General features: G+C 41.9%; 1 protein-coding gene across 3 annotated transcripts in view; it reads left to right on the top strand.

The window, feature by feature from the left end:
• The window catches only part of CTNNA2 (catenin alpha 2), an 828,797-nt gene that overhangs the window by 728,436 nt on the left and 80,495 nt on the right, over window positions 1-19,866 (top strand). For all 3 annotated transcript variants that reach the window (XM_050943344.1, XM_050943345.1, XM_050943346.1), the window contains 3 exons: window positions 7,276-7,368; window positions 7,659-7,815; window positions 18,988-19,188. In XM_050943344.1, the coding sequence (XP_050799301.1) occupies window positions 7,276-7,368; window positions 7,659-7,815; window positions 18,988-19,188 (451 nt within the window). The remainder of the gene's footprint in view (window positions 1-7,275; window positions 7,369-7,658; window positions 7,816-18,987; window positions 19,189-19,866) is intronic.

Below are 19,866 nucleotides of genomic sequence, written 5' to 3'. Positions count from 1 at the left end.
AGGTAAGGGAGCCTCAAACAGTAGTTGCAAAATCACATTTAAACATGTATTTTTCTATTCTCTTTGAGCTGTTGCATAGTCACTGAGAGCCCACATCTAAGTCCTTCTGCAGTGTGCTGCTTTCACCCAATCCCTGCTGTTAGGGGGGGCGGGAGAGGAGGAGGGAAAGATTATGCAAATTACTAAACAATACCCTGTAGTATTTATATTTTTATCCCTGCTTTGTTGTAACATATAGGGGAACCTTCATCTGAATTTTCGCTCCGAGCAATTAATTTGTGTTTCTTTGAACTACTTCCAGTAAATCCAGAGCAGCCCTGCTAAATCTCTGAATTTAAGATTAATACAGAGGAAAATACATTTTGATCATCACGATTACTTGTAATAAAATCTCCAAGGGTTCAGTTCAAACTGTGGGAAGTGGAAAGGGTGCAGCTCAGCAATACAGAAGAAAGATACCTGAGCCTGATTCTCATTAACGTTCTAGCAGTGCAAAGAGACCTGAAAGATTATGTAAATGTAAAAGGGCCTTATTATCTTTACTACATTCTAGAACTACAATGTAATCCTGTGTACAGTAATAAAGATAAACATAAATTTAAATAAATATTTTATTTATTTAATTTTAAAAATAAAATACTGTTTTCCAATTGCACCATATTTTTACTTATTGCAGGAATATTCCAGTGTCTAAATCACAGAAAAAATATTTTTTCCCCCCAGGACTGATCCCGCATGTCTTTTAACTGAAGACAATGGAGTGAGTTACATGATTAAAGATACGTATATAAGAATTTCAAGGAGTGGGCCTCCAGGGCTTAGTCCAGCTAGTGGGGAAGGGAGGTAAAGGTGCTTCTTACACCATCTGTTCATTTCTCCTGATGCTGGGGATGACCCAGTGGCAAGTAGGCTGGTGGTAAGGACTGCTGGAGGGAGTCTTTTCAGGCGAAAGAGGGACTTGGTATAGCTGGCTACATCGGTTTGATGACTGCTGACAACTAAGGTCTCATTGAATCATTCTGATGGTCCAAAGGGAGATCAGTGGGGCTGAGGTTCTGGACCTTAATGGTTATTTAAGCAGCTGATTAATATTAGTTTAGCTCCACATACGTATCAAAAGATGTTTCACAGTTTGATGATTTGTTTAGTTATCTATTCATTTATTTAAGTATGCTAGAGACTTCACAACAACTTAATTAAAAAATGAGAACATTTTTAGGCAGTCAGTGAACTCCATGTGTTCTCTAAACTTAGTAGACTGCCCAGACATTTAAAAAAAACCCCGACAACATCAACAATCCTGGTACTTGCCAAACCACCTCCTCCCCAGCTGCCCAAAGGGAAAGATGGTATCTGCAGTGTGGTTTAGAAGTCACCAAATCTGGCATCGGGCAGACCATAGGAGAAAGTCGATTGCAAAGCCAAGAGCCTCTCCTAGAGAACACCTCACCACCAGTCCCCTCTCATCTCTACGCATTCTGAAGATTTTGCAATGAGAGCCAAATTCCAGAGGTGAAATCTGGATCCCATTCTAGTCAATGGGAGTTTTGCCATTGACTTCACTGGGGCTAGGATTATATTCCAGATCACAGAATCATAGAATATTAGGGTTGGAAGAGACCTCAGGAGGTCATCTAATCCAATCTCCTGCTCAAGGCTGGACCAACACCAATTAAATCATCCCAGCCAAGGCTTTGTCAAGCCAGTTCTTAAAAGATGGCTTTGTCAAGCCAGTTCCTCTAAGGATGGAGATTCCACCACCTCCCTAGGTAGCCCATTCCAGGGCTTCACCACCCTCCTAGAGAAATAGTGTTTCCTAATAGCCAACCTAGACCTCCCCTCCCCACTGCAACTTGAGACCATTGCTTCTTACTCTGTCCTCACTTTTCTGGTATTTCCCAGTCTATAGACTGTTTGGCATTGTACTCTGTTATTTCACATCCTTAGAATATAATATTCATTGCAGAAGGTTGTACCTTCCAACTTGGGCCCTGCAGGTAAGGAACTTTGGACAGGTTGCCATGCTACCCAAATATCTGTATATTATTCAGTATGCATGTTTGAAATGGCACTGCTGTGTATTGCAGAGTTTTGACAAGGTGCCATGATTGTGTCAAGATGCTCAATCCATTTCATTGTCATTTCAAAGCAGTCTAGATCCAAGGCTGTTGATCTGTGCATGTGGCGCTATTAAGAGAATTCCTATTAATGGTAAATAACTTATCATCCAATGAGGTTTCTTCACAATACGTATTGTTGTTATGAAATGTGAACACCAAAAACAAGGTTTCCCTGTACCTCTGAAGAACTCTCTTCTCTTATTTTAATAATATGATCCAAATTAATCATAGTCAATAAACATGAGAGAAAATTTGCACGATTGAGGGGTTGAGTGAGCTAAAATGTGTTCTTGTTCTTGAAGCCACACTTAACAGCATTAAAAATGTATTTTTTTTCACAAGTCCTGTCAAATAGTGTGATGTCTGTCTCACACTGTGCTTTACAGGCACAATTTCCCTTGTGATGAGTTGGTCTTAAATTCTAATTTGTACTAAAATGTAACCTCTGGTGTAAGATTTATTTGCTGCTGTGCACAGTATTTGAGTCAGTTGGGCAGATTCTTAACTGCTTTAAATTGGTTTCACTTGATTGTAATCAATGGATGTGGCACAATATTTGTACAAAACTTAAAACAACTCATGGAAAAGACAGAGATTATAGTTGATATACATCAACAAATTTGCATTTTGGATATAGATGGATATGGATAGGTATCATGCATATTACAATGCATATTGAATATGGCCATTGATTACTCTTGGATTCTTTATAGTACGTATTGATCTTTAAAAAGACACTACATTCTGTTCCCCATATTATGTATGTTCGATTTTACAAAAAAGATTAAACAATTGTCTCAGGATGACTCGATACAGACCCTTACAAAGTAGTTTCCAAATATTATCCTCACCAGATAGATCCAAGAGAGAGATTAATACAGAGAAAGAAGAAGCAAATTTTATTTCAATGTCAATGCAATGAGAAGAGTCTGTTCCCAGTAGAATTGGAGAGATCATGCCAGCTTGATAGTTTTATTGCCATTTCAAGAGACCTATTATGGTCCTATTAAAGTGACTTTCAATCCCATATCGCTCATACCTGAGAGAAAGTAAGATATAATATAGTACATTTTTGGCCTCAGGACAATTCTTTCATCTTGATCATCGTAAAAAGAAAAGAAAATCTAAAAGATGACTTATTTTATAATATGAGGACCCTGGTTTGTGCTGAATGTAACATTGTTTGCTGGTATTTAAGTCTGTAATTCTTTTATACATTTTATCGACTCACCTAACTTTCCACACATGCTACTGCATTCCAGTTACTATCTGGTATAGTTTTTATCTCTGATGAAGATTAAAGGGTACTGCTAGATGTATGCAAAAAGATGTGACAACAGAAAACAACAAATTAGTTGGAGTAGTCAGCTTAGGAGAACATTTCTGATATGAATGCTGTAAGGGTGTTAATAAACAGACTAACTCATTTGTCTCACCGTGGAATGACAATAAGAATCACCATGTTATAATAAAATCTTGCCTGGGAAGTGCCTAGAAGACTCTTTGAAGCCTAGAGTGGTTTCCTTCCATGGATTTTGACGTAGTGATACATGCAAACCACATTCTAAATAACTGTGAAATGAAATGGGTTCTGTGGAGAACAGATGGATCGAGGCTAAATATGGTGATGTGCACTGGAGACAGGAACAGATTAAAACCACAAGAGGAGACTAAAGGAGAATTGGAAAGAGTGGGGTATTTGAACTAATTCATTCGTCATTTCCAACTGATAGTTCTGCCTTCAGGCACAATGAATAATACCAAGACAGCATCTTTTAAAATGTATATGTGTTTTGATGTAGCTTAGAATTCAGAGCCATACTTCCTGGTGAAATTAAAAAAAAAAGTCCTGTACTGTTCTTAAAAAAATAAATTACTCATATTTCTAAACACCACATGTGCAACATTGTTTAGTTTTCTGTACTCTAGCATGAATTGCTATTTTAACAAGTTAGACCAAACTCCCCTCTGTGACACAAAGCCTTTGAAAATGGATTTTTTGCATGGATGTTCTGTAGCAGTTAGGAGACTTGATTCCTCCTTTCACATCCAGGCTATAGCGCTCCAGCGCTTTGTCGTTAAGGGCAGGGCCACTCAGAGGATTCAGGGGGCCTGGGGCAAAGCAATTTCAGGGTCCCCTTCCATAAAAAAAAGTTGCAATACTTTATTCTCATGGGGGCCCCTGCGGGGCCCACGGCAAATTGCCCCACTTGCCCCTCCCCCTCCCGGGGAAGCCCTGGGAAAAATAAACATTTAAAAACCATCCGCATCTCGGCACAAAGCCAGTTTTGAGAAAACTTCTTTTCAACCTTTACAAAGTATCACTGGTTCTCTGCATCAGCTAGTGCTAAAAGGCACTAAAGCTCATTAAAAGGGTTGGACACATATTTTCCATCAAAACTTTTTTTGGATCGAAAACTAGGGGATTTTAAAAAGCAGAAAAAAATCATGGACAATGTCTGCTTTCCTTCAAAATTTGTTGTGATTTTTTTAATTGAAAAGCTGAAATTAGTCTGCCAAAGCCTGAACATGGTTTGGGGTTTCAGAAGTGTGTGGCCAAATATTTGCTGCTTGCTGTGTTTTTTTAAAGAAACAATAAAAAAAATTCTGCTTAAAAAAAAAAATCCAAAACTTTTGAACCACCTCAACTTGTGACCAAATGCCTGAGCCCATCCAGTCAGAGCTTTTTCCAGGTTTCTTATACTCTGCTGGCTTCCTTGACCCACATCTATCTCCATAACTTTGGGTTCATTTAACTTAGAACATAAGAATGACCATACTGGGTCAGATCAAAGGTCCATCCAGCCCAGTATCCTGTCTACTGACAGTGGCCAATGCCAAGTGCCCCAGAGGGAGTGAACCTAACAGGTAATAATCAAGTGATCTCTCTCCTGCCATCCATCTCCACTCTCTGACAAACAGAGGCTGGGGACACCATTCCTTACCCATCCTGGCTAATAGCCATTAATGGACTTAACCTTTATGAATGTATCTGTTTCCTAGAGACTGGCTCCATCGGGTCCATCCCAAACTGGAGACGGTTACTATGGGTTTGTCTTTAGTATAGCTTATGTTCATACTCCACGAACTGAGCATTTGATCTTGTTCCAGAATATGGGATGAGCCTATGTTATGAAAACTGAAATGATCAAAATAGCACATGCATGTGAATGGACACAGGGTGCTAAAATTAAATTAACCTGAGGTTCTCAAATGGGGGTTGGGACCCCTCAGGGGGACACAAGGTTATTACTGGGGGTAATGAGCTGTCAGCCTCCACTTCAAGCCTTGCTTTGCCTCCAGCATTTATAATAGTGTTAAATATATTAAAAGTATTTTTAATTTATAAGAGGGGGGCACACTCAGAGATTTGCTATGTGAAAGGAGTCACCAGTACAAAAGTTTGAGAACCACTGACTTAACCCCTCTGGAGCCTCGGGGAATGCAGGGGCGGGGGGTCTCCCTTGGTAGGTTTGGGAAGGATGTAGGTGGTATAAAATATTGCTCTTCTCATGTGATCCCTCCCCCATGGAAAAGATAACAGCTTGACTCTTTGTGTTAAATGGCTGTTTGCAAGCCTCAAACTGCTGAATGAGTTTTAGGGTAGGGAAGGCTGTGCCTCCCCAAACAGCCTGGCCCTGACCCCTATCTGACCCCCACCCACTTCCTGCCCCCCGACTGCCCCCCTCAGAATCCCTGACCCATCCTGCTCCTTGTCCCCTCACCGCCCCCCCCGAGACTCCCTCCCCAACCACCACCCCGGGACCGCACCCCCCACCAACCCATCCTGTTCCCTGTCCCCTGACTGCCCCGACCCCCTTGCTGAGTCCTGACTGACCCCCAGAATGCCCATGATCCAACCCCTGTTCCCTGTCCCCCCAGAACCTCTTCCCCTTCCCTGTGCCCTGACTGTCCCCGGGACTCCCTGCCCCTTATCCAAACCCCCACCCCAGCCCCGGCCCCCTGCCATTCTGCTTACCCCCACCTCCCGCTCTCCCAGAGCCTCAGCGCACCACATCCAGGAGTGGCCCTGGACAGCTCTGCAGTGGCATGGCTCCATTGGGGCCCTGGAGCTCACAGCCCCGCCCCCTTACAGCACGGCTCTGAGCGAGGTGGAGCTCAGGCCCCGCTAGGGCCACGCCGCTTTAGCTTTGTCCAGGGCTGCTCCTGTATGCGGCGTGCTGAGGATCCGAGGGATGGGGGAAGGCAGAGGTGGGGCGGGGCTGGAGCATTCTCTTGGGGGCCCCTGTGAGGCCCGGCACCTGAGGCAAATTGCCTCACTTGTCCCCCCCCCCCCCGAGCGGCCCTGGTCAGGGGCAAGATTTAACTGGTAGGTCTGCATACATGTTTCCATAACTCTTCCCAGCCTACTCCTGCTCCAAACACCCTCAGCATTATAATGGCTCAAACCTGCCCCCGCTTCCTGGAACAGTGCTCCACAGCATATGGAGGGACACAGACCTCTAAATGAGATCTGTAGATCATGTCCTCCTTAATGTCATTTTTAACGGTTACATTCCATGAGTTCAGATTCTGAGATCCTCGCTGAATGGTGCCGTACACTGCATGCAGCCCCATTGAAATAAATGGGAGTACTTGAGAAGTAAGGTCCTTCTCAATATGAGTAAAGGCATCTGAATCTGAGACTGAAAGGAGTACTCGAGCAGTAGGGAACTTCTGTGTGTGAGTATGGGTATCAGAATGTTGGCTGTGGTTAGCCAAGCAGAACTGTGCCTGATAGGACCTCTGAATCTCTTCAGTATGGCATGACTATCAGGATATGACAGAGCCTGAACACGGTTATTCATAACAAACATGGAGAAAGAAAGAAACATTTCAATAGTTGTTTTGAAATGTTAACAGTCTCCTGAGAAGTCTTACAGGAAGTGTCATGTACAAACTACGGAGAGATGCAGAGCACTTGTCAGTGAAGGAAAATTTTTTGAAATATCTTAATACTGCAGATGGCTGCAGGTTGGTTTGCGAGAGAGGAAACGATCTGCATGGGTTTCTGCTCAGTGGCATAAATGATGCAGTTTGATGCTTCTAATATGATTCCCTCATTCTAAGCAAGGTTCAGTAATAATATTGAAAAAGATATAAAATGTACCATTTGCCTGAAAACCTGATTCTCAATCTGCTATTTGCATTTCAGGTTGCCAATCTGGCCTGTTCTATCTCCAATAATGAAGAAGGTGTGAAGTTAGTCCGTATGGCAGCAACCCAGATTGATAGTCTATGCCCACAGGTAGGCAAAATTCTTGCTGCAAAGTACTCAAGGACTGTTAAAGCATTAAAGAGCATAAGGTATTTGACAGAGAAAAATGTCCCATATGAAGATTATAGCCTTGCCTTTTTCATTATATTGTTGACTGCCTTGCAAAAACTCTGAAAAAATACATTTGTATTGTGAGACTTGCTTAATGAACAAAATGAGCACAGAGCACAGCTGTGCTTTTAACATAGTATTTAATCAATTTGTTCTTTCCCTTGAGCAAAGTTTTGTCATTTCTTGTAACAACTTATTCTAAATAATAGGTAATAAATGCTGCACTCACGTTGGCTGCCAGACCCCAGAGCAAAGTAGCTCAGGACAACATGGATGTCTTTAAAGATCAGTGGGAGAAACAAGTGAGAGTTCTCACTGAGGCAGTTGATGACATCACTTCTGTGGACGACTTCCTCTCTGTCTCAGGTATGGGGATCAAAGGAGCCTCCTACAAATAAACCCTTAAATTAAAGTAATGGTCACATTAGAAAGGCAGCTAGAATTACAGCTGAGTCATTAGTGCGTTCTTCCATCCACTTAGAATGCTGGCTTGCTGAACTCAGTGGGAGAGACCCAGGCCTACCAATTAATCCCTAATAACTGGTCACATTGTACATGTGTTTCTGTCTTTTGGGAGATGTTTTGAATTTCAAACCCTGATGGGGCTAAAACAATTGCAGGCAAAACAAGTATACATTTTTATCACCAGTTTTCCCCTTGTTATGGATAAAATTCATTGCTAGTGCATGTATTCGTAGTTGGATAGCTACCTATCAACCTAATTTGCAACTTTTGGTGTCCAGTGGCTAACACATGAGGCCTAAATGAGTTCAAGGTGTTGCCCCTATAAAAAAGAGAGGCTGGGCTGGAGCCTGGCTGAAAATCTGCCCTTTAGTGTTTCTCTGTGTGCTGCAGTAAATGGCAAAGCAACTTCATGGAATCAAAGAAGTTAAGAGATGGAGACCCAGATTCTCTGGTGCAATCCAGTCACTTTGTGCCATGCAGGTGCTACAAAATGGATGGATTCTGGGCAGAAATATTCAGCAGAGATTTTCCTTGTGGAGGAAAATTCTTCACTGGTGTAAACCTCATAGACTCATTGACTCTAGGACTGGAAGGGACCTCGAGAGGTCATCAAGTCCAGTCACCTGTCCTCATGGCAGGACCAAATACTGTCTAGACCATCCCTAACAGACATTTATCTAACCTACTCTTAAATATCTCCAGAGATAGAGATTCCACAACCTTCCTAGGCAATTTATTCCAGTGTTTAACTACCCTGACAGTTAGGAACTTTTTCCTGATGTCCAACCTAAATCTCCCTTGCTGCAGTTTAAGCCCATTGCTGCTTCTTCTATCATTAGAGGCTAAGGTGAACAAGTTTTCTCCCTCCTCCTGATGACACCCTTTTAGATACCTGAAAACTGCTATCATGTCCCCTCTCAGTCTTCTCTTATCCAAACTAAATAAACCCAATTCTTACAGCCTTCCTTCATAGGTCATGTTCTCAAGACCTTTAATCGTTCTTGTTGCTCTTCTCTGGACCCTCTCCAATTTCTCCACATCTTTCTTGAAATGCGGTGCCCAGAACTGGACACAATACTCCAGCTGAGGTCTAATCAGCGCAGAGTAGAGCAGAAGAATGACTTCTTGTGTCTTGTTTACAACACATCTGTTAATGCATCCCAGAATCACGTTTGCTTTTTTGCAACAGTATCACACTGTTGACTCATATTTAGCTTGTGGTCCACTATGACCCCTAGATCTCTTTCTGCCGTACTCCTTCCTAGACAGTCTTGTCCCATTCTGTATGTGTGAAACTGATTGTTCCTTCCTAAGTGGAGCACTTTGCATTTGTCTTTATTGAACTTCATCCGGTTTACCTCAGACCATTTCTCCAATTTGTCCAGATCATTTTGAATTTTGACCCTGTCCTCCATAGCGGTTGCTGTCCCTCCCAGTTTGGTATCATCTGCAAACTTAATAAGCGTACGTTCTATGCCAACATCTAGGTCGTTGATGAAGATATTGAACAGAGCCAGTCCCAAAACAGACCCCTGCGGAACCCCACTTGTTATATCTTTCCAGCAGGATTGGGAGCCATTAGTAACTACTCTCTGAGTACGGTTATCCAGCCAGTTATGCACCCACCTTATAGTAACCCCATCTAAATTGTATTTGCCTAGTTTATCAATAAGGATATCATGCGAGACCGTATCAAATGCCTTACTAAAGTCTAGGTATACCACATCCACCACTTCTCCCTTATCCACAAGGCTTGTTATCCTATCAAAGAAAGCTATCAGATTAGTTTGACACGATTTGTTCTTTACAAATCCATACTGGCTATTCCCTATCACCTTACCATCTTCCAAGTGTTTGCAGATGATTTCTTTAATTGCTTGCTCCATTATCTTCCCAGGCACAGAAGTTAAACTAACTGGTCTGTAGTTTCCTGGGTTGTTTTATTTCCCCTTTTATAGATGGGCACTATATTTGCCCTTTTCCAGTCTTCTGGAATCTCTCCCGTCTCCCATGATTTCCCAAAGATAATAGCTAGAGGCTCAGATACCTCCTCTATTAACTCCTTGAGTATTCTAGGATGCATTTCATCAGGCCCTGGTGACTTGCAGGCATCTAACTTTTCTAAGTGATTTTTAACTTGCTCTTTTTTTATTTTATCTTCTAAACCTACCCCCTTCCCATAAGCATTCACTATGTTAGACATTCCTTCAGACTTCTCAGTGAAGACTGAAACAAAGAAGTCATTAAACATCTCTGCCATTTGCAAGTTTCCTGTTACTGTTTCTCCCTCCTCACTGAGCAATGGGCCTACTCTGTCCTTGGTCTTCGTCTTGCTTCTAATGTATTGATAAAAAGTCTTCTTGTTTCCCTTTATTTCCATAGCTAGTTTGAGCTCATATTGTGCCTTTGCCTTTCTAATCTTGCCCCTGCATTCCTGTGTTATTTGCCTATATTCATCCTTTGTAATCTGACCTAGTTTCCATTTTTTTATATGACTCCTTTTTATTTTGTAGGTCATGCAAGATCTCGTAGTTAAGCCAAGGTGGTCTTTTACCACATTTTCTATCTTTCCTACCCATCGGAATAGCTTGCTTTTGGGCCCTTAATAGTGTCCCTTTGAAAAACTGCCAACTCTCCTCAGTTGGTTTTCCCCTCAGTCTTGATTCCCATGGGACCTTACCTATAAGCTCTCTGAGCTTACCAGAATCCGCCTTCCTGAAATCCATGGTCTCTATTTTGCTGTACTTTCTTCTACCCTTCCTTAGAATTGCAAACTCTATGATTTCATGATCACTTTCACCCAAGGTTCCTTCTACTTTCAAATTCTCAACGAGTTCCTCCCTATTTGTTAAAATCAAGTCTAGAACAGCTTCCCCTCAGTAGCTTTTTCAACCTTCTGAAATAAAAAGTTGTCTGCAATGCAGTCGAGGAACTTATTGGATAGTCTCTGCCCCGCAGTGTTATTTTCCCAACATATATCTGGATAGTTGAAGTCCCCCATCAAATTTTGGATGATTTTGTTAGTTGTTTGAAAAAAGCCTCATCCACCTCTTCCACCCAGTTAGGTGGCCTGTAGTAGACTCCTAGCACAACATCACCCTTGTTTTTTACCCCTTTTATCCTAACCCAGAGACTCTCAAAGCTTCCGTCTCCTATGTCCATCTCCACCTCAGTCCAAATGTGTACATTTTTAATTTCTAAGGCAACACCTCCTCCCTTTTCCCCCTGTCTATCCTTCCTGAGCAAACTATACCCTTCCACAACAACATTCCAATCATGTGTATTATCCCACCAAGTTTCAGTGATGCCAACAGTGTCATAGTTGTATTTATTTATTAGCACTTCCAGTTCTTCCTGCTTATTACCCATACTTCTCGCATTTGTATATAGGCATCTAAGATACTGGTTTGATCTTGCCTCCCAGTTTTGCCCTGCCCTCCTTTCTCTCTGCCATTATAGCCCATGCTCCCTCTTGTTTCCGACCCATCTCCCAGGTGTTCATGTTCCCCACTTACCTGTAGGCTTTGCTCACCTGTCCTCGTCGAACCTAGTTTAAAGCCCTCCTCACTAGGTTAGCCAGTCTGTGTGCAAATAGGGTCTTTCCCCTCCTTGAAAGATGAACGCCATCTCTGCCTAGCAGTCCTTCCTCAAATAACATCCCCTGGTTGAGGAAGCCAAAGTCCTCCTGGCGACACCATCTTCGCAGCCAGGCATTCACCTCCATGATGCATCTGTCTCTGCCCGGCCCCCTACCTTTGACAGGAAGAATCGAAGAGAATACCACTTGCGCTCCAAACTCCTTCACCCGTACTCCCAGAGCCCTGTAATCACTCTTCATCCGCTCAGCGTCACACCTCGCAGTATCATTTGTGCCCACATGGATGAGTAGCATGGGGTAGTAGTCAGAAGGCCGGATAATCCTCGACAATGCCTCTGTAACATTTCGGGTACGGGCCCCCGGGAGACAGCATACCTCCTGAAATGAAATGTCAGGGCAACAGATGGGCGCCTCCGTCCCCCTCAGCAGAGAGTCTCTGACCACCACTACCCTACGTTTCCTATTTTCAGTGGTGGCAGCAGACCTCCCAGCCTTAGGGGTACGAGGCTTCTCCTCCTTTACTATAGGGGGTGATTCCTTCTCTCCTGTATCAAGAAGAGCATAACGGTTACCTATTACCATGGCGGGAGGGTTCGCAGCAGGGGTGGAGCACTGCCTGCTGCCAGAAGTAACCAGCTGCCAGTGTCCACCCTGAGCCATCTCCTCCTCCACCAGTAGTGTGTCAGCAGTCCTGTGAACTGGGACAGCTGCCTCAGCTGTCTCCACATGGACACTGTCCAGAAATTGCTCATGAATACGGATGCTCCTCAACCTAGCACCTCCTCCTGTAGCTCTCCCACCTGCTGCCTGAGAGATTCCACCAGTAGGCACCTTTCACATTGGATGCCCCCCCACCCCCAGCCTGGATATCAGTTGGTGGAAATTGCAAGTTACAGTCTTTGCAAAACCACACCAGAATCTGGGTAGAAGCAGCCATGCTCCTCTGCTGCTCTGTCTGGCTACAGACACAGGTGGAGGAGACAGAAGCAGTGCTGGCACATGTGTTGCGGGTCTTCCTAACTATCATAAGCCTCCCTCTGTCAAACTCCCTCTCAAACTCCCCTGTCTGCAGCTCCCTGTCCGCTTTGCTCTGCTTTAAAGAGAAAGGTTTTGGATGTAGTTTGGTTTATAGGTTTTCAAGGGACTAACGGGTCACGGATAGGACTCACTAGGGACCCCCGCTCCCTTCCTACTCCCCTTCCAAAACTCCCTTGAGAAACTCCCTGTTAGCAGCCCGTGGGTCGCAAAGCTCCCTGGTCGCTTGTGCGCGGCTTTATAAAGCCCTGGCCTGAGTGAATGCTCAGCCAATTACCAGAGGCTTCTAGCTTTCAAACCTTCCTTTGTAGCTCAGCCTCCAACAGCCAGCTACAGCACACGGTCCTTCAAACAACCAAAACAGACTTACAAACACAAGCTCAGCACACAGCAAGTAACCCCCAAACACAAACAAACAAACACAGTGCAGACAGTCACTTACCCCACAGATGCTGTATTTGCTCCTCCTTCACCTGGAGAACTCCCTCGCGAAACTCCCTGTTCACAAAAAACCTGGCAGAGGTAACTACTGTGCCAGTAACTCCTGTGCCGGTCACTCCGGTGCACACACTAGTTGTTCTAACTAATATAAGGACCAGGCAACCAGTGAATTATGGAGTTATAATTGGCTTTCTGATGCACTCCCCCAACGTGCACCTAGCAGAGCTCAAATGTAGGGGAGGACTAAGCCTGGAAAAGACCTATTAGATTGTCAAATCCATTTCCCCACAGTGCAGGATTTCTGCCTTTGCTGTAATTAGCAGAGACAGCTTCAAGCCACATAATTCTGAGTTGGTTCCAGATTCCAAGCCTCCCAGACTTCAGGGTTTGTTTAAGCTCATTATGAAGATATGGGTCACAGGCAAAATTTGAATCCAGGTCTGGGTTGGGATTTCAGGTGTCCCCAAAGTTCAGAGGTGTTCATGCCAAGAGTTTTGGCTGGACCTGTCTCTATTGCCCATAAGTACAGAAGAATTTGGACCGCTCTTTTTACATGTATTAATGTCTTGTAACAGGCTGCCACCAGTGTTTGCAAATGTCATTCTTGATTGTCACAGCCCTTACCCAAGAATGAGAGAGAGGATGCCTTTCTCTCTTTCATAGTCTTTCTCAGATTGTGACTCATCACTGCAAGCAAATGGATGGGAAGGGGAAAGAATGGTGTGTAAGTTGAAGGATACCTAATGTGACCCTTCACCTCTTTGCTCACCCACCAGAATAGCTGGCCAGAAACACAGTAGAGAGCAAGCTGTTCCACAAAAAGAGGTAAATTATCTTACTCCTCACCCAAATACAGGAAGGAAAGGAAAAAGGATTTGGACTGTCTGGTTCACAGTCTTTTCTCCCTGTTGCTTCTGGGGAGGTGTAAATACACACTACTCCTTATGGCAGAATGTAAAGTTACAATCTAGCTATAAGCAGCTAGTGATCCTGCTACAAAAAGTTGTTTGTTTGTGCGTTTGACTCACTGTTGCAGGTAGTTGTTATCCTATCAAGATATAAGGTAGGTGGAATTGGCTGTTATGAGAAAAGGACATAGAGTATGGGCTGAACAGTCCTTTGAGAGGATCTCTGAGAGCAGCCAAGCCTCGGGAGACAACATGGGCTAAATTCTGTGATGATTCTTTCATGAATAATACTAAATCCTAGGAAAGGGATACGTTTTTACCTGCTACAACTTGTCAACTGTGCGGAATCCAGTTATACTACTTCTGTGTAAAAAAAAAAGGTAATAACAGCTAACTTAGAAAAAAAGAAGAGATACATTTTACGTGAAATAATGTAAACAATTCTCGTTTCCAAGGAACAGGAAAATCCCCATTTCTGTTATGCATTTGCTCTCTATTTGTGAATCTTGGCAGATGAAGCATTATTGGATCTTAACATCAGATTAGGCAAAGATTTTGAATATATACTTTTCTCTCCTGAGGCATGTGCTATTAAAAATAAACCCAGATTCAAACTGGAAATAAGTAGAATAGTTTCATAATTCAGTCAGTGTGTGAAGTTGTAATCTGAAGTGCACATTTCAAAAATACAATTTTTAAATAGAGTTGGGGGGGGTGGCTTATTCATCCTTAGAAAGGATTCCTTTATTTTCATTTTTTTTTCTGTTTGGTTGCATCATGTTATTCCTGGTAACAAGGAAATGGTGCTGTTGAGCCTGATTACGCTCCACGATTCAACCCTAGTGCAGAATGCTTACAACAAGCCATGACAAGGAAATGAAAATTGACTGTCCAAAAACTGGGTCCTGCAGAACCTGGGAGAACATATATTTTGATTTGACAGTTGGAGCTGGCAAGCACCTTTGAGCAGACCTAGCTCTACAAATAATGGACGAACCAAGCCTGTGGTCTATAGATACAATCCACAAGCTGAGAAGCTGCCATTTGATTATTTATTTTTGTTCTGCTATTCAAAGCAAAGTACTTGCATCCATAAATTGCACGTTCTTCCCAGGGGTAATTTGTACTGACTGTGTTTTTCAAAAATCAATTTGTTCTCATAATATATTTATTGGGGATAAGCTTAAGTTACAAAACTTGGAACCAGATCCAAATTTTTCCAAGGTGGGTCAAATCTGGGGTTTCAGTTCAGGTCTGTCTTTTCAATATTTTCTTTTCTTATCCGTTTAATAATGATGTACTATCCCACACTGTTTAGAGAACTCTGCTTTATTAGCAGTGAGCTCTGAAGTCTTGGCTTCAATCAGAAATTCACACAAAGAAGGAATAGCTTAGTTTTAGTTGTTAAACCATTAAAGTATTAAAAACTGGTTGGTGACTGGTTACGAATTTCTGACAAAGTGACCCCTCCCCACTTATTACCCCATGCCACAACTGAAGGCACATTTTTATCAGTGCAGTGGCTACAGAAGGAGGCTGAGATTAATTTTAATCAAACGCTTTACATTTCAAATACATTGTCCATTCGTATTTCTAAAAGTATTTCACTTCAGGCAAAATGTGGGCATGCTGTGTTAAGCAAAATGGGTTTTAAAAAAATCTTTTAGCAGAGAAACATTTTTGAAATGTATTCATGTACTTTTTTTTGAAGAGAACTTTCCCTTTGAAATGACCTTCGTTCACAACACTGGAGAATTTCAGTTTTCATTCAAAAATGTTACAATTTGAAATGCAATATTGTTAACTTTTCTGGAAAATGTAAATGAGTGAACCCTGGGATCTTTGGCAAGGCACATGACAATTTTAGTCTATTTTTGTAACCCTGGAATGGCTAAAAAAAGCAGTTGGTTAAATGATCAACCTTGGTTTACTGATCATGGCATCTTACTACAAGGTACATCATTTTACCTCCAGCTCATTTGTGGTGGTACTGGCAGGAAAGGAAGTTGCACCTCAGATTTGCCTGAGATTAGCCAAATGTAAAATTCAAATATCACTTTCATTGCTGAAATGCTTTTTTGAACTGTGTTGATTGGAGGGAGAAGGACAGTGTTCTGTGCTAGAGAAAATCAGCTTCAACACATGACAGTGCTGCGTAAGGCACACATTATATACCGCAGTGTATAAAACCTGGCAGCCAGCTTGTGTATATTGGTGTATCTCCTTTAGTTTCAGTAGAGCTACAATAATGTACTCCAGCTGATCTTGCCATATGTTTATTAGTATAGTATCATGATACGCACAATCACTGACACTTAGGCGCATGTTCCCTGCTATAAAAGCTTCCCACTTCTGTTCCTGGTCTGGTGGGAAGCGGATGAACTGTTTGTTCCTCCACTTCCTGCTGTCTGCATGGAGTCCCTAACTTCTCCTAGTTCTGAATGCAATGAGGGACACACAAACCAGCTCTTGATCCCTCTGCTCTTCCACTGCTGATTCCATTTGCACAGGTATGGAGAGGAACCCCTGAAAAATCTCTCACTCCCCTGGATTATTTCTAAAGACACTCTACTGCCCCCCTAACAAGACTCCTGGGGGAGAGGTGGTAGAGACGATACACAATAGTACTTACAAAGGTAAAAGAAGATTATTATTTTACAAAATGATGTGAGACAGCAAATGGAAACTGAACCCAGCCCAATGTGTCCATGGCAAAGAGCTCTGGGGTGAAATTCTGACTCCATTGCACTCAGTGACAAATTTCTTATTGACTTCATTGTGCCAAGAATCAATCGCCTGTGCTCCCCAGCCACCAGAAAGTTACCTACTAAAGTGCGTTCTGTACAGAGTCTCTTGTGAAGATGCAGGTTAGGGGTCAGGACGTTGGACTGCCATGCTCTCAGATGGCATGCTACTACCACAGCCTGGTGACTGAGCATGTGCAAACTTTCTTTACAAGAGTGAATTGTACCCATGATGTAAACCTAACTAACAGGCCCCAAACTCTCATTGACTTTCAGTAGCAGTTGGGTGCCTTGTTCCTTTAGTCGCCTTTGAGACTCACACCCTAAATATTTTCAGTAGTAAACAGACTAATCTTCCAAATATTGACTTCTTGTCAATACATATACAGAATGTATGGCCATATTATACTCCAGTTGTATTTATTGCTATTTTAGTAACTCTTAAATTTAATTTAATTTGAGTTGATATTTGAAGTGAATTTCAGTGTTTGAGAAAAGTACCAGATTTACAACCCTGGAAATCCCAAGAGCTGTATTTACCCTTAAAATAATTCTTGGATCCGTCTATGCCTCAAGATTGTTCTGGAGTGACAGTGTGTAGTGTGAGAGGGGTAATTTTGTCTCGATGATAAGTAAGTTCACTGGTTTGTCTACTCTGCTGAAACTCTGAATAGTGGTGCCAAGTAATGCTAGTTATATAGGTGAATTTTGTGAGAAGACCTAATCAACCTATTTAACACAAGATAAGTCACCAAACAGACATTGGACAGAAATTAATTTTGGTCAGTACTGACCTAGGTTCAGATTCAAAACAGTGACCTGGGATGTAAAGCACCATAAATTATTATGTACCCTTATTAAGAGACTACAGTATCCCCCAGAAATGGCCTAAAGTACTGTGGTAATAATATTGTAAGCTGTTGTGTTTTAGTCAAATATGACACAGTCCTGCATGACATTCTCAGAAACAAACTAGGGAAAAGTGGAGTAGATGACATTGTAATAAGTTGGGTGTATAATTGGTTGAAAAACCTTACTCAAAGAGTAGCTTTTAATGGTTTGCTGCCAAAGTGGGAGGACATTCTAGTGGGATCCCTCAGGGGCCTGTCCTGAGTCTGCTGCTATTCAACATTTTAATTAATGGTTTGGACAATGGAGTGGAGACTATGCTTATAAAATCTGCAAATGATACGAAGCTGGGAGGGGTTGCAAGCCCTTTGTAGGAGATGATTATAATTCAAAATGGCATTGATAATTGGAGAATTGATCTGAAATCAACAAGATGAAATTCAATTATGAAAAGTGCAAATTACTATACTTAGGAGGGAAAAAGCAAATGCACAACTATATAATGAGGAATAATAACTGGCTAGGAAGTAGTACTGCTAAAAAGGATATATGGTTGTAGTGAATGACAAATTGAATATGAGTTAAAAATGTGATGCAGTCGTGAAAAAGGCTAATATTGTTCTGGGGTGTATTAACAGGAGTGTTATAAATAAGACATGGGAGGTAATTGTCCTACTGTACTAAGCATTGATGAGTCTTCAGCTAGAGGATTGTGTCCAGTTTTAGGCAAGACACTTTAAGAAATGTGAACAAATTGTAGAAAATCCAGAGGAGAGGAACAAAAATGGTAAAAGCAGAAAAGAATCCTGTGGCACCTTATAGACTAACAGACGTTTTGGAGCATGAGCTTTCGTGGGTGAATACCCACTTCCTCAGATACATGCATCTGAGGAAGTGGGTATTCACCCACGAAAGCTCATGCTCCAAAACGTCTGTTAGTCTATAAGGTGCCACAGGATTCTTTTCTGCTTTTACAGATCCAGACTAACACGGCTACCCTCTGATACTTGAAAAATGGTAAAAGAATTAGAAAACCTGACCTATGAGGAAAGATTAAAAAAAACAAAAAAAACTCACCATGTTTAATCTTGAGAACAGAAGGCTGAAAAGGGGCCTGATAACAGTCTTCAAATGTGTTAAGGAGAGGGGAGATTTAGGTTAGATATTAGGGAAGAAAATCTTTCTAGCTATAAAGATAGTTAAGATCTGGAATAGGCTTCCAGGAAAGACTGTGGCATACCCATCACTGGGAGATTTTACGGACAGGTTGGACAAACACCTGTCAGGGATGGGTTAGGTTTACTGTGCCTTGCCTCAGCTCAGGGAACTGGACCAGATGACCTCTTGAGGGTCCTTCCAGCCCTATATCTCTGTGATTCTATGATTCCATAATTCTAAAGTACTCAGAACAGACAAATTATTCTTTATGACTCAACAGTTGCAGTATACACATATAAGCCTAGCTATGAACTGAAAATCATTTGTGTTCTTTCTGCAGAAAACCATATTCTGGAGGATGTGAATAAATGTGTGATCGCCCTCCAAGAGGGGGATGTTGATACACTGGACAGAACTGCAGGTGCAATCCGTGGCCGTGCAGCCAGAGTCATTCACATCATCAATGCAGAGATGGAAAACTATGAAGCTGGAGTTTATACCGAGAAGGTACTGGAAGCTACAAAATTGCTCTCAGAAACGGGTAAGCTGATTCTAACTAATCTCTCTAACACATGAAGTTCCTAATCAGTTTAAATCTATATTTTCAAGACTGTAATTTAGAAGAGCATCTGTGATCTCTCTGTGTGGGTGGATCTGCTTGTTAGTGAATAAAGTTCATGTTTCAAAACAAAACAATAAAAAATACACACTGACATGTTGAAAAAAGTACAGAAAAAAATAAATCTAAATAATAAGGCTAATTTAAAAACCTCATGTCCTCTCCAAAGGTCTAAGAAAACCTCAGAATTAACAATGTTTCAGCGAAAGTACTTTGAATGACTGACAGTTCATGATGATATTTTAAAAGTAATTAAATTTCATAGTTATTTCACTGAAGGACTGTGTGCAGAATCATAAACCCTTTCCACTCCTGTTCTCACTCATATATTTATGGACCACAGTAGTTGATCTAGGCTTTGCACTCACCAGGATACTTCCAGTTGTGACAAATAACCAGTGAGCAATTCAAACACATGTAACAACAGATAATACAAGTAACTGTAATGTTAGAGTGAAGGAATCAGATTTGTTGCTGCAACATAGTGAATCCTTTATCACTGGTAGCATGTTTGTTAATTCTTGATATATAAATCAGGCTATAAAGCAAGCTAACAAAATATATTGATATATGCATTATAATTTATTATTATTTTATTGT

Source organism: Gopherus flavomarginatus, chromosome 3 (genome assembly GCF_025201925.1).
Source record: "Gopherus flavomarginatus isolate rGopFla2 chromosome 3, rGopFla2.mat.asm, whole genome shotgun sequence".
In the NCBI taxonomy this organism is placed as follows: domain Eukaryota; kingdom Metazoa; phylum Chordata; order Testudines; family Testudinidae; genus Gopherus; species Gopherus flavomarginatus.
Note: the sequence above shows the minus strand (reverse complement) of the source record. Positions and strands in the feature narration are given on the sequence as shown.